This window comes from Oncorhynchus mykiss, chromosome 11 (assembly GCF_057628025.1).
Source record: "Oncorhynchus mykiss isolate SJ-2025 chromosome 11, ASM5762802v1, whole genome shotgun sequence".
In the NCBI taxonomy this organism is placed as follows: domain Eukaryota; kingdom Metazoa; phylum Chordata; class Actinopteri; order Salmoniformes; family Salmonidae; genus Oncorhynchus; species Oncorhynchus mykiss.
Window position 1 is genome coordinate 78,461,420 of NC_143032.1, and position 15,835 is coordinate 78,477,254.

A 15,835-nucleotide genomic window follows, 5' to 3' on the forward strand; every position below is an offset into this window, starting at 1 on the left:
CATCCCAGCTCCCCACATCTGCCGGGCTATGGTGAAGATCCAGCCAGGATGGATGGTGCCAGCCCTGCTCTCAAGATCTCCAGTACGCCTTCACCGTCCAGTCCATCCAGTGCCACCTCCACACACCAGCCCTCCGGTGGCAGCCCCCCGCACCAGGCTGTTTTTCCGTCCTTTGTCTACAGGTGCAGAGCTGCTAGAGTCTCCCGCCTGTCCGAGCTGCTAGAGTCTCCCGCCTGTCCGAGCTGCTAGAGTCTCCCGCCTGTCCAGAGCTGCTAGAGTCTCCCGCCTGTCCAGAGCTGCTAGAGTCTCCCGCCTGTCCAGAGCTGTTAGAGTCTCCCGCCTGTCCAGAGCTGCTAGAGTCTCCCGCCTGTCCAGAGCTGCTTGAGTCTCCCGCCTGTCCAGAGCTGCTTGAGTCTCCCGCCTGTCCAGAGCTGCTTGAGTCTCCCGCCTGTCCAGAGCTGCTAGAGCCGCCAGTCTGTCCTGAGCCGTCAGTCAGCCAGGAGCTGCCAGAGCCGTCAGTCAGCCAGGACCTGCCAGAGCCGTCAGTCAGCCAGGACCTGCCAGAGCCGTCAGTCAGCCAGGAGCTGCCAGAGCCGCCAGCCAGGAGCTGCCAGAGCCGCCAGCCAGCCAGGAGCTGCCAGAGCCGTCAGCCAGTCCTGAGCTACCCTTCAGTCCTGAGCTACCCCTGTCCTGAGCTACCCCTCAGTCCCGAGCTGCCCCTCACCTTGGGTGTACTGTCACGTTCTGACCATAGTTCTTTTGTGTTTTCTTTGTTTTAGTGTTGGTCAGGACGTGAGCTGAGTGGGTATTCTATGTTGTGTGTCTAGTTTTCTCGTTTCTATGTTTGGCCTGATATGGTTCTCAATCAGAGGCAGGTGTTAGTCATTGTCTCTGATTGGGAACCATATTTAGGTAGCCTGTTTTGTGTTGGGTTTTGTGGGTGGCTGTCTTCTGTCTTCATGTGTCTGCACCAGACAGAACTGTTTTTTTTTCACATTTGTTGTTTTGTATTTTGTAGTGTTCACGTTTATGGTCTTTATTAAACATGATGAACACTAACCACGCTGCGCTTTGGTCCGATCCTTCGTCCACAGAAATCTGCCGTTACAATCACTCTCCATATTTTCAAGCATAGTGGTGGCTGTATGTTATGGGTATGCTTGTAATTGTTAAGGACTGGGGAGTTTTTCAGCATAAAAAAGAAATGGAATGGAGCTAAGCCCAGTTGATTACCAAGAAGACAGTGAATGCTCCTGAGTGGCCGAGTTTCAGTTTTGACTTAAATCTGCTTAAATCTTTGGCAAGACCTGAAAATGGTTGTCTCGCAATGATCAACAACCAATTTGACAGAGCTTGAAGAAAAATAAATAAATAAAAAGGCATGTGTTTCACAATCTAGGTCTTAGAAACTTACCCAGACAGACTCAATGCTGTATTCAGGGCCAAAGGTGATTCTACAAAGCATTGACTCAGAGGTGTAAGTATTTCTGTATTTCATTTTCAATAAATGTTCGATTAAAAAATATATGTTTTCACTTTGTCATTATGGGGTATTGTGTGTAGAAGGGTGAGATTTAAAAAATATATTTAATCCATTTTGAATTCTGTCTGTAACACAACACAATGTGGAATAAGTCAAGGGGTCTGAATACTTACTGAAGGCACTGTACATACACTGAGTGTACAAAACTTTAGGAACACCTGCTCGACATAGACTGACCAGGTGAATCCAGGTGAAAGCTATGATTCCTTATTGATGTCACTTGTTAAATCCACTTCAATCAGTGTAGATGAAGGGGAGGAGACAGATTAAAGATGGATTTTTAAGCCTTGATACAGTTATGACTCAAGTTGTGACATGGATTGTGTATGTGTGCCATTCAGAGGGTGAATGGTCACGACAAAATATTTAAGTGTCTTTGAACGGGTAGGTGCCAGGCACACCGGTTTGAGTGTATCAAGAACTGCAACACTGCTGGGTTTTTCACGCTCAACAGTTTCCTGTGTGTATCAAGAATAGTCCACCACCCAAAGGACATCCAGCCAACTTGACCACAACAGTGGGAAGTATTGGAGTCAACATGGGCCAGCATTCCTGTGGAACGCTTTCGACACCTTGTAGAGTCCATTCCCCAACAAATTGAGGATGTTTTGTCACACAAAAGTGTCAACTCAACATTAGAAAGGTGTTCCTAATGTTTAGTATACTCTGTGTACTTTCAGTGTGTATATAATATACATATACAGTATTTACACTACCTCATAGAACTAACCTCATAGAAATGTCCTTGTTTTTGAAAGAAAAGCACATGTTTTGTACATTAAAATAACATACATTTATCAGAAATATAGAGTAGACATTGTTAATTTTGTAAATGACTATTGTAGCTGGAAATAGCAGATTTTTTTGTGGAATATCTACACAGGTGTGTTTTCAGCAACCATCACTCCTGTGTTCCAATGGCACATTGTGTAAGTCAATCCAAATGTATCACTTTAAAACGCTAATTGATCATTAGAAAACCCTTTTGCAATTATGTTAGCACAGCTTCAAACTGTTGTGCTGATTTAAAGAGGCAATAACACTGGCCTTCTTTAGACTAGTTGAGTATCTGGAGCAACAGCATTTGTGGGTTCGATTACAAGCTCAAAATGGTCAGAAACAAAGACCTTTCTTCTGAAACTCGTCAGTCTATTCTTGTTCTGAGAAATGAAGGCTATTCCATGCGCGAAATTACCAAGAAACTGAAGATCTCGTACAGCGCTGTGTACTGCTCCCTTCACAGAACAGCGCAAACTGGCTCTAACCAGAATAGAAAGAGGAGTGGGAGGCCCCTGTGCACAACTGAGCAAGCGGACAAGTACATTAGAGTGTCTAGTTTGAGAAACAGACGCCTCAAGTCTTCAACTGGCAGCTTCATTAAATAGTACCCGCAAAACACCAGTCTCAATGTCAACAGTCAAGCGGTGACTCCGTGGTGCTGGTCACCACTGCTGGTTTCCACTGCTCCAGAGTCCAATGGCGGTGCACTTTACACCACTCCAGCCGACGCTTGGCATTGGGCATGGTGATCTTAGGCTTCTGTGCGGCTGATCAGTCATGGAAATCCATTTCATGACGCTCCAGACAAACAGTTATTGTGCTGACGTTGCTTCCAGAGGGAGTTTGGAACTCTGTAGTGAGGGTTGCAACCGAAGACAGATGATTTTTACATGCTTCAGCACTCGGCGGTCTCATTCTGTGAGCTTGTGTGGCCTACCACTTTGTGGCTGAGCTGTTGTTGCTCCTAGACGTTTCCACTTCACAATAACAGCACTGACAGTTGACCGGGGCAGCTCTAGCAGGGCAGAAATTTAAAGAACTGAATTGTTGGAAAGGTGGCATCCTATGCCACAGCTCTTCAGTAGAGCCATTTTTTACCGCCAATGTCTATGTGTGCTAGATTTATATATACCTGTCAGCAACTTGTGTTGCTGAAATAGCCGAATCCACTAATTTGAAGGGGTGACTATATACTTGTATATAGTGTATGTACAGTTGAAGTCGGAAGTTTACATACACCTTAGCCAAATACATTTATACTCAGTTTTTCACAATTCCTGACATTTGATCCGAGTAATAATTCCCTGTTTTAGGTCAGTTAGGATCACCACTTTATTATAAGAATGTGAAATGTCAGAATAATAGTAGAGAGAATTATTTATTTCAGCTTGAATTTCTTTCATCACCTTCCCAGTGGGTCAGAAGTTTACATACACTCAATTAGTATTTGGTAGCATTGCCTTATAAATGTTTAACTTGGGTCAAACGTTTCAGGTAGACTTCCACAAGCTTCCCACAATACATTGGGTGAATTTTGGCCCATTCCTCCTGACAGAGCTGGTGTAACTGAGTCAGGTAGGTAGGCATCCTTGCTCACACATGCTTTTTCAGTTCTGCCCACAAATGTTCTATAGGATTGAGGTCAGGGTTTGTGATGGCCAATACAATACCTTGTATTTGTTGTCCTTAAGCCATTTTGCCACAACTTTGAAAGTATGGTTGGGGTCATTGTCCATTTGGAAGACCCATTTGCGACCAAGCTTTAACTTCCTGACTGATGTCTTGAGATGTTGCTTCAATATATCCACATCATTTTCCTGCCTCATGATGCCATCTATTTTGTGAAGTGCACCAGTCCCTCCTGCAGCAAAGCACCCACACAACATGATGCTGCCACCCCCGTGCTTCACGGTTGGGATGGTGTTCTTCGGCTTGCAAGCCTCCCCTTTTTCCTCCAAACATAATAATGGTCATTATGGCCAGGTTATGTTGATATAGGACTCGTTTTTACTGTGGATATAGATAATTTTGTACCTGTTTCCTCCAGCATCTTCACAAGGTCTTTGTTGTTGTTCTGGGATTGATTTGCACTTTTCGCACCAAAGTACGTTCATCTCTAGGAGACAGAACGTGTCTCCTTCCTGAGCGGTATTACGGCTGTGGGGTCCCATGATGTTTATACTTGAGTACTATTGTTTGTACAGATGAACATGGTACGTTCAGGCTTTTGGAAGTTGCTTTCAAGGATGAACCAGACTTGTGGAGGTCTCCAATTTATTTTCTGAGGTCTTGGATGATTTCTTTTGATTTTCCCATGATGTCAAGCAAAGAGGCACTGAGTTTGAAGGTAAGCCTTGAAATACATCCACAGGTACACCTGCAATTGACTCAAATGATGCCAGTTAGCCTATCAGAAGCTTCTAAAGCCGTGACATAATTTTCTGGAATTTTCCAAGCTGTTTAAAGGCACAGTCAACTTAGTGTATGTAAACGTCTGACCCACTGAAATTGTGATACAGTGAATTATAAGTGAAATAATCTGTCTGTAAACAATTGCTGGAAAAATTACTTGTGTCATGCACCAAGTAGATGTCCTAACCGACTTGCCAAAACTATAGTTTGTTTACAAGAAATGTGTGGAGTGGTTGAAAAACTAGTTTTAATGACTCCAACGTAAGTGTATCTAAACTTCTGACTTCAACTGTATGTACAGTATGTGTGTGTGTGTGTGTGTGTGTGTGTATATATATGTATGTCTTTCAGAGGGTTTGGGTTTAAAGCAGAAGTCAAATTTCAGTGTGACCTTGTGTGCAATTGATCAATAAAATTATCCTAATTTTAATATGTTCTTTCGCCAGAACTTCAGCTTCTGTTAACATTAGTGTTGTGTGTGTAAAAAGGTTACACATGTTACAGACAATCATCTCAACAAATGTTGCTCTGTAAGGGTAGGGGAGTGTGAGATTAGAGCAAATCAAATGTTATTGGTCACATACACATGGTTAGCAGATGTTATTGCAAGTGTAGCGAAAAATGCTTGTGCTTCTAGTTCCCGACAGTGCAGCGGTATCTAACAAGTAATCTAACAATGTCACAACAACTACCTTTATACGCACAAATATACGTAAAGGAATGGAATATTGACAGGGGGGTGTTTAGTTAACCTCCTGTATGAAAGCACAACATCGAGATCAAAGCAATCATCTGGAGAGATAATCTCGTTTTTATAAATGTACATTTTATTCAGTTAAATTGTCATCAAAATACAATTAATAAGACGTAGCCTAATGATTCTCCTTTATCAATTAATTTTCTGTACAAATAATGACCACGGGGTTGACTCAAAATAAAATCTACCTGCAGAAGTAGGAATGAAATCATTGATTAATTTGACAGCATAATATCCCCTCTCCGCCCTCAACACTTGGTCATAACAGTCGGGGTCGGGGATGTGTGGCCTATTCCCACGCACCCCCGCCTCTCCTCCACCGCCCTTCTTGTGCCTCTGCCAAAATATGTGAAACGCAATCCTAGCTCTGGTCACAGAGAGCAGTTATTTTAAAACTTCAAACTCTGCCACCTCGATACGACCATGCGTAATGACGCTAAGATCCACGAACTCAACTGACAGATCTCTGCTTTAATTTGGGATCAAAACTAAAATGATCAACCGCCTCCTCGCTTGGAGTTCACGTTCGATCCACGTTCGGTAGTTTGCTGTCCTTTCTCCGCTTGCGCGTCTCCAATGTCTCTCCCGGTAGTTCTCCCCGGATCTTGTTGCTCTGTAACCAGGGTTCCGCTGGCCTCTCAGTTGGCAGACCCGACGTTCAGGATCCGGCCGCCCCGCTGCATATCTGCCTCTCGCATGCCTGGTTCTCAGTCGAGGCTGCTCCCAGCGCTGCTCCCCGGCCGCCCGCTGCTCTCCCTCGGATTACTGCAGCTGGTTCTCGGCTGCTCCATGGTCGCGCTCTCCTTCGGAGCTCTCTCCCTCAGTAGCTCTCCACCCATCCGAAACTCATGCCCTTTTTGGGCTGGGTCTTCAGTGAGTATAGTTGCATTCTAGGTTTGTTAACAACACCCACAGATAATGAATTAATAAGATGGCAGTATTTGAATGACTCTCCGTGTTCTTGGTCTATGATAGCTACTGTTATCAACAGGTAGTGTAGCAGTTCTGGAACTATTACGCAAATCACACTCTGGTTAGGGGGATTTAGCCAATCAAATCCACCAGAAACAGACATGATCGTGCTCTAGCCTGGTGTCGTATGTAGATGCTATTATAGATTGTCCCGTAGTATAAGGCTACGTGTGTGTTGACAGGTGACATTATTGTAGGGTGGTTTATGTTGGTAACCCCTGCAGTAGGATACCATGTGAGTGGTCCAGATTGTCAGAAATGACTTGGTAGAAATAAAGTTTCAATCCAAATCTGTCTCTTTATAAATCAGTCAGTCCAAATAAGGGCTGACTACTGTCCTATTGTCATGAATGTCAGTATCAGGGTCAAGGGCTATAGCCTAGTTATTACTCACCAGTACCACTAGGCATTTCCTGGTCTGTGACTGTCTTCACCCCCCCAGGAAGCTAATCTCAAATCCCCACATTTTCTCAGAGAACATTGTGACTAATGTTTCTCTTGGAAAACACATTCTGATGTAGGACTACTTGTTCTGAACCAAACCCAGAGCTTTGGTATTTATTTATCCAGGGTGTCCATCTTGTTTGATGTCCTAAATTGTACCCTATTCCCTACATAGTGTAATCTTTCTGGACCCTGGTCAAAAGTAGTGCACTAAATAATAGGGAATTAGGGTGTCATTGTGGGATGCAGCCCCTGGTCTTTCTCCATCTTGTTTTATATAATAGTGTAATAAAAGGGCAGATTGCTTGTTGAGCACCCCTTCCTGATGCCTGATACACATCTCCTCTCAGACACATCGATTCTAACCTGGTTATGAGGAGAAACCTTATCGCCTCACAACTCCTAAAATACTTTATAATGCTCTCCCTCTCTCTGCAACAGACTGATCTCAGGTCACCCATGCTTTAGTTTAGAGAAGACAGAGAATTGTAGCCTACAACAGAGTTTAGAGAAGACAGAGAATTGTAGCCTACAACAGAGTTTAGAGAAGACAGAGAATTGTAGCCTACAACAGAGTTTAGAGAAGACAGAGAATTGTAGCCTACAACAGAGTTTAGAGAAGACAGAGAATTGTAGCCTACAACAGAGTTTAGAGAAGACAGAGAATTGTAGCCTACAACAGAGTTTAGAGAAGACAGAGAATTGTAGCCTACAACAGAGTTTAGAGAAGACAGACAATTGTAGCCTACAACAGAGTTTAGAGAAGACAGATAATTGTAGCCTACAACATAGTTTAGAGAAGACAGACAATTGTAGCCTACAACAGAGTTTAGAGAAGACAGACAATTGTAGTCTACAACAGAGTTTAGAGAAGACAGAGCTACAGTGTAAGGACCAGTTATAAGAATTTTACATAGGCCTAACTAGTAGTATGGATTCACTTGTTAAGAATCTATATAGGCCTTATAAAGGGTTCATTAAGCATTGAACATTGTTGTTCTTTTAAAATGGGACTGTGCATTGTACAATGACTTCTCTAACATCTCTAAGTCTTTAACCCAGAGGTTACATGCTTGTCTAGCTACTACTGCCACTCAGACTAAATGCAATGGTGACTGCCAGGCCTGCCAAACCCCAAAATAATGCCACTGTTTAGTCGTAATCTGTTCAGCCACTGTGACAGACTACTTCAGTAAGGCATATTAGGCTCTTTCACTTTCATCAGAAAATACTTCTGGAGGGAAACTGACATTTTGCAGATTCTACTGGTAGCAAACAGATTGAGCACAATTTGTGTTTGTTTTTTTGTTCCTCCCAAGAATGTGAAATGATTAAAGAGTATTCTGAGATATTGTACGGTTTTCCAACTGATCTATAGGGACTACTGTAGGGTTTTCACACTGCTCTATAGGGAGTACTGTAGGGTTTTCACACTGATCTATAGGGACTACTGTAGGGTTTTCACACTGCTCTATAGGGAGTACTGTAGGGTTTTCCCACTGATCTATAGGGACTACTGTAGGGTTTTCACACTGATCTATAGGGACTACTGTAGGGCTTTCACACTGATCTATAGGGCCTACTGTAGGGTTTTCACACTGATCTATAGGGAGTACTGTAGGGTTTTCACACTGCTCTATAGGGAGTACTGTAGGGTTTTCACACTGATCAATAGGGCCTACTGTAGGGTTTTCCCACTGATCTATAGGGACTACTGTAGGGTTTTCCCACTGATCTATAGGGACTACTGTAGGGTTTTCCCACTGATCTATAGGGAGTACTGTAAGGTATTCCAACTGATCTATAGGGACTGCTGTAGGGTTTTCCCACTGATCTATAGGGACTACTGTAGGGTTTTCACACTGATCTATAGGGAGTACTGTAGGGTTTTCCCACTGATCTATAGGGCCTACTGTAGGGGTTTCACACTGATCTATAGGGAGTACTGTAGGGTTTTCACACTGATCTATAGGGACTACTGTAGGGTTTTCCCACTGATCTATAGGGAGTACTGTAGGGTTTTCACACTGATCTATAGGGACTACTGTAGGGTTTTCACACTGATCTATAGGGACTACTGTAGGGTTTTCACACTGATCTATAGGGAGTACTGTAAGGTTTTCCCACTGATCTATAGGGACTACTGTAGGGTTTTCACACTGATCTATAGGGAGTACTGTAAGGTATTCCAACTGATCTATAGGGACTACTGTAGGGTTTTCACACTGATCTATAGGGAGTACTGTAAGGTATTCCAACTGATCTATAGGGAGTACTGTAAGGTATTCCAACTGATCTATAGGGACTACTGTAGGGTTTTCACACTGATCTATTGGGCCTACTGTAGGGTTTTCCCACTGATCTATAGGGAGTACTGTAAGGTATTCCAACTGATCTATAGGGACTACTGTAGGGTTTTCACACTGATCTATAGGGACTACTGTAGGGTTTTCCCACTGATCTATAGGGACTACTGTAGGGTTTTCACACTGATCTATAGGGAGTACTGTAGGGTTTTCACACTGATCTATAGGGCCTACTGTAGGGTTTTCACACTGATCTATAGGGAGTACTGTAAGGTTTTCACACTGATCTATAGGGAGTACTGTAAGGTATTCCAACTGATCTATAGGGACTACTGTAGGGTTTTCACACTGATCTATAGGGACTACTGTAGGGTTTTCACACTGATCTATAGGGACTACTGTAGGGTTTTCACACTGATCTATAGGGACTACTGTAGGGTTTTCACACTGATCTATAGGGAGTACTGTAGGGTTTTCACACTGATCTATAGGGACTACTGTAGGGTTTTCCCACTGATCTATATGGAGTACTGTAGGGTTTTCACACTGATCTATAGGGACTACTGTAGGGTTTTCACACTGATCTATAGGGACTACTGTAGGGTTTTCCCACTGATCTATATGGAGTACTGTAGGGTTTTCACACTGATCTATAGGGACTACTGTAGGGTTTTCACACTGATCTATAGGGACTACTGTAGGGTGGTGTATGCTTCTCTTGGTCTTTGTAGATGTCAAGTAGGCCAATGCACTACTACATTTTGTGAAAAGTGAGTAATATTGTGTGAAAAACATGGCAAATTCTCCTGTTTAAAGTTATTTTTTTAATGTGCACCAGCAAATCACTCCTCAGCCAACACAGCATACTGCCATGTTCCAGGAAATCTGTGTAAGGGAGTTATGGTCTGTTGAGTGACTCTGTAGTTATTGTTGGGAAGTGTGGTGCTGTAGCCTTCACAGGAAACTGAAGGAAGCAGGCACTCTCTGCTTTGGTTCATTATGTCAGAGTAAGTCAGAAAACATTCATTCAACCTTAGACAACATTCACACAACCTTTTGACAACATTCAGAAAACATTCATCCAACCTTAGACAACAGTCACACAGCCTTCAGACAACTTTTTTAACCACATTCCAACAACCTTAAACAACATTCCCACAACCTTAGACAACATCCACACAAAATGTACACAACCTTATATTTGACAACATTCCCACAAGTCGATATTCACCTCAGCTGAACCTAAACAACCCTAATTGAAAACATACTTCACATGGACTTCAAGAATCTATAGGTGAAACTCTCTGAAATGGATATCATACCGTAACAATCCAATGACAAGCAGGGCAGCTCAGTCCACTGTTAGTGGTGAGACTCATATACACTCAGCGGTGGCGCAGCGGTCTAAGGCACTGCATCTCTGTGTAAGCGGCGTCACTACAGTCCCTGGTTCGACTCCTGGCTGAATCACATCTGGCCGTGATTGGGAGTCCCGTAGGGCGGCGCACAATTGGCCCAGTGTCGTCCGGGTTAGGCCGTCTTTGTAAATAAGAATTTGTTCTGAACTGTCTTGCCTAGTTAAATAAAATAATATATATGCAACGTATTGAGTCAATTATCCACTGGATGAGGTGGAGAGGAGGGGAGGGGAGGGGAGAGGAGACGAGGACGCAGAGAGAGGCTTTGTCTCAAATGGTGTCCTATTCACTCTACTCCCATGAGCAGTGTAGGGGATAGGGCTCTGGTCAGTGTAGTGCACTATGTAGGGGATAGGGCTCTGGTCAGTGTAGTGCATTATGTAGGGAATAGGGCTCTGGTCAGTGTAGTGCACTATGTATGGGATAGGGCTCTGGTCAATGTAGTGCACTATGTATGGGATAGGGCTCTGGTCAGTGTAGTGCACTATGTAGGGGATAGGGCTCTGGTCAATGTAGTGCGCTATGTAGGGGATGATGTGCAAACGGAGTAGGCACACCGGGAGATGCAAGATTCCATCCCCCAAAACCCACTGCAGCGGTGCTGTCACTAGATGCTAATTTATTACCAGTGGATTTAATCATGTGGATTGGCTTGACAAGAATCTGGTCAGAGTATTAGGAGAAGTCTCTCAGTTGGTCTTCTCTGGAGAGAGACTGTTTGTCAGTACTTGAATTAACAGGCCTGTTTCTGATGGTATTGGAAACGACTTGGATCATACTACTATCTACTAGAAGAGTAAGACCAGAGCTCTGTCCTTTTTAAGATCATCAGGCTCACTGGGACTATAGAGATCATCCAGATATAGGCCTGTGTGCTTCTGTTTCCATGAAAGGTGTTTCTAGTCCCCTGGGTGTATGAAAGGTGTTTCCAGTCGCCTGTGTCTATGAAAGGTGTTTCCAGTCCCTGGGTGTATGAAAGGTGTTTCCAGTCCCCTGTGTCTATGAAAGGTGTTTCCAGTCCCTGGGTGTATGAAAGGTGTTTCCAGTCCCTGTGTCTATGAAAGGTATTTCCAGTCCCTGTGTGTATGAAAGGTGTTTCCAGTCCCTGTGTGTATGAAAGGTGTTTCCAGTCCCCTGTGTCTATGAAAGGTGTTTCCAGTCCCTGTGTCTATGAAAGGTGTTTCCAGTCCCTGTGTCTATGAAAGGTGTTTCCAGTCCCTGTGTCAATGAAAGGTGGTTCCAGTCCCTGTGTGTATGAAAGGTGTTTCCAGTCCCTGTTTCTATGAAAGGTGTTTCCAGTCCCTGTGTGTATGAAAGGTGTTTCCAGTCCCTGGGTGTATGAAAGGTGTTTCCAGTCCCTGTGTCTATGAAAGGTGTTTCCAGTCCCTGTTTCTATGAAAGGTGTTTCCAGTCCCCTGTGTCTATGAAAGGTGTTTCCAGTCCCTGTGTGTATGAAATGTGTTTCCAGTCCCTGTTTCTATGAAAGGTGTTTCCAGTCCCTGTGTGTATGAAAGGTGGTTCCAGTCCCTGTGTCTATGAAAGGTGTTTCCAGTCCCTGTGTCAATGAAAGGTGGTTCCAGTCCCTGTGTGTATGAAAGGTGTTTCCAGTCCCTGTTTCTATGAAAGGTGTTTCCAGTCCCTGTGTGTATGAAAGGTGTTTCCAGTCCCTGGGTGTATGAAAGGTGTTTCCAGTCCCTGTGTCTATGAAAGGTGTTTCCAGTCCATGTTTCTATGAAAGGTGTTTCCAGTCCCTGTTTCTATGAAAGGTGTTTCCAGTCCCCTGTGTCTATGAAAGGTGTTTCCAGTCCCTGTGTGTATGAAATGTGTTTCCAGTCCCTGTTTCTATGAAAGGTGTTTCCAGTCCCCTGTTTCTATGAAAGGTGTTTCCAGTCCCTGTGTCTATGAAAGGTGTTTCCAGTCCCTGTGTGTATGAAAGGTGTTTCCAGTCCCTGTTTCTATGAAAGGTGTTTCCAGTCCCCTGTGTCTATGAAAGGTGTTTCCAGTCCCTGTGTGTATGAAAGGTGTTTCCTGTCCCTGTTTCTATGAAAGGTGTTTCCAGTCCCCTGTGTCTATGAAAGGTGTTTCCAGTCCCTGTGTGTATGAAAGGTGTTTCCAGTCCCTGTTTCTATGAAAGGTGTTTCCAGTCCCCTGTGTCTATGAAAGGTGTTTCCAGTCCCTGTGTCTATGAAAGGTGTCGGTAGTGTCAGATAGTTCAGATAACTCTGGTTCTATGAGAGCCATATCAGAACCACAATGAAGGAGCTGGGGAGAACAGGAAGCACAAAGATTTAGAGCACACACATTGACACCAGAGGATAATTTGTTAGTCCCCACGAGGTCAAATGCTTTTTCTAGGGTGTTTAGGGTTAAGGCTAGAATTAGTTTTAGGATTAGAATTACGTTAAGAGTTAGGAGCTAGGGTTAGTTTTGGGGATAGGAACTAGGGTTAGGTTTAATGTTAGGGTTAGAAGCTAGGGTTAGGTTTTTGGGTTAAGGTTAGGGTTTAGGTTAGGATTAAGGTTAAGTTTAGGTTTTGGGTAAGAGTATGGGTTAGGGTTAGGGAAAATAGGATTTTGAATGGGACTGAATTGTGTGTCCTCACAAGGTTAGCTGTATAAGACTGTGTGTGTGTGTTCATTAATGTGTGTGTGTGTTCATTAATGTTTGTGTGGTTGTGGGTGAGATTTATGTCTGTATGTCCGTGGTATACAGGATGTATTGCTGACTGGTGTCTGTATGTCCGTGGTATACAGGATGTATTGCTGACTGGTGTCATGGTATACAGGATGTATTGCTGATTGGTGTCTGTATGTCCGTGGTATACAGGATGTATTGCTGACTGGTGTCTGTATGTCCGTGGTATACAGGATGTATTGCTGATTGGTGTCTGTATGTCCGTGGTATACAGGATGTATTGCTGACTGGTGTCATGGTATACAGGATGTATTGTTGACTGGTGTCATGGTATACAGGATGTATTGCTGATTGGTGTCTGTATGTCCGTGGTATACAGGATGTATTGCTGACTGGTGTCATGGTATACAGGATGTATTGCTGACTAGTGTCATGGTATACAGGATGTATTGCTGACTGGTTTCTGTATGTCCTTGGTATACAGGATGTATTGCTGACTGGTGTCTGTATGTCCGTGGTATACAGGATGTATTGCTGACTGGTGTCTGTATGTCCATGGTATACAGGATGTATTGTTGACTGGTGTCATGGTATACAGGATGTATTGCTGATTGGTGTCTGTATGTCCGTGGTATACAGGATGTATTGCTGATTGGTGTCTGTATGTCCGTGGTATACAGTGGTGTCTGTATGTCCGTGGTATACAGGATGTATTGCTGACTGGTGTCTGTATGTCCGTGGTATACAGGATGTATTGCTGATTGGTGTCTGTATGTCCGTGGTATACAGTGGTGTCTGTATGTCCGTGGTATACAGGATGTATTGCTGACTGGTGTCTGTATGTCCGTGGTATACAGGATGTATTGCTGACTGGTGTCTGTATGTCTGTGGTATACAGGATGTATTGCTGACTGGTGTCTGTATGTCCGTGGTATACAGGATGTATTGCTGATTGGTGTCTGGGTTCTTCTTCTTGTTCTCCTCCAGGTGATCCTGTCAGGGATCGTTGGCCTCACAACATGGAGGAGACCCATGCTGCTGCTGGTAGGCCATACATCACAGACATTTACTATATATATATATATATATATATATATATATATTTGTATATATGAGAGAACTGTACTGTATATATATATACATGAGGAGGTGTGGTATATGGCCAATATATCCCGGCTAAGGGTTGTTCTTAGGCACGACGCAACACGGAGTATATTGGTATATTGGCCATATACCACAAACCCCGAGGTGCCTTATTGCTATTATAAACTGGTTACCAACGTCATTAGAGCAGTAAAAGTGTTTTGTCATATATGGTCTGGTAGGGTTCAAACCACCACAGTTTAGAATTGTTTATGTTTACATGTTTACGACAACAAAGGATTCAACGTCTATATGAACTGAACAGTGAGAATGTTTCTACAAGCCTGCAGGAGGAAGGCTATATATGTCCAGGGATACCTCAGATACCTCAGAAACAGCCCTGTCAATAGACCATCATGTTCCTCTAGTTCAATTAATACGACCATTTTGCCTCTGTGTTTCCTGATTACGATCTACTGGTCGTCACGTCCTGAGAATGCCATCCGTGTAGCCATAGAGGTTTGGTTTGGTCTATTCTGTGCTGCCATGAAAAACAGCTGGGACAAATCCTCAGTGAGCACAGCAATTATAGTGTTAAGTCAGCCATGTCTGACAGGATGTAAGTGTTCAGAGGTTATACATTTTAGTGCCTTGCGCAAAGGGCACAGACAGATGTTTCAGCTAGGTAGCTTGGGATATGAACCAGCGATCTTACTGGCCCAACGCTCTTAAACCACTAGGCTACCTGCCGCCCATGCTTATCTCTAGATGCTAGAGGGGTTGCTAGACCGCTTGTGACTAAATGGCCACGCTAGAAACGACCAAATCGGCAACAAATATGTTGAGCATCTACAGTGAGCTGCAAAAGTATTGTGAGACATATTTGTTTTGTTTTGGCTCTGTACTCCAGCACTTTGGATTTCAAATGATACAATGACTTCTGATGTGGATGAAAATACCCTAAAATAAAAGCTGACAGTCTGTATCATTTCAAATCCAACGTGCCGGAGTACAGAGCCAAAACAAAACACATGTGTCACTGTCCCAATGCTTTTGTAGCTCACTGAATTTGATCTTGAAGACATACTGTCCGTTTGCTCAGTTTAACTTCTCAGGAGCTACATTTCACTGGCAGGTTCATCATGTTTAGAATTGTTTACCAGTAGACTACACAGCGTAATAAAGCATGTTATTATTCAGTATCTTGTTGCAGTTCCCATTGTTTTCTTGGATCAAAGCTCAAAGCCCAGTAAAACTAAATATTCTTGACACCTGCCTCACAAAGACCAGATGATTTTGTGTTTCAAAAACCCAAACTGGTCAAATGTCCAGGTTTTTCTCAACCCCTAACCCTAGTCTAGAGGCTCAGTGGTTCTCTGACCCCTGGTAGTTCCCTCCCCATACACTTATACATCACACTCTTCCTCTTCTTTGAGCCCCCCCCCCCCCCTCGTTATTCATGTTTTGTCTGATATTTTGTTTTTCT

At 43.5% G+C, this 15,835-nt stretch overlaps 1 protein-coding gene across 1 annotated transcript in view; it reads left to right on the plus strand.

Moving 5' to 3' along the window:
• Positions 1-5,547: 5,547 nt before the first annotated feature.
• LOC118937404 (endosomal transmembrane epsin interactor 1) overlaps positions 5,548-15,835 on the plus strand; it is a 44,955-nt gene continuing 34,667 nt past the window's right edge. Inside the window, exons 1-2 of the mRNA XM_036936390.2 lie at positions 5,548-6,365; positions 14,254-14,310. Of these exons, the coding sequence (XP_036792285.1) occupies positions 6,069-6,365; positions 14,254-14,310 (354 nt within the window). The 5' untranslated portion in view covers positions 5,548-6,068. The remainder of the gene's footprint in view (positions 6,366-14,253; positions 14,311-15,835) is intronic.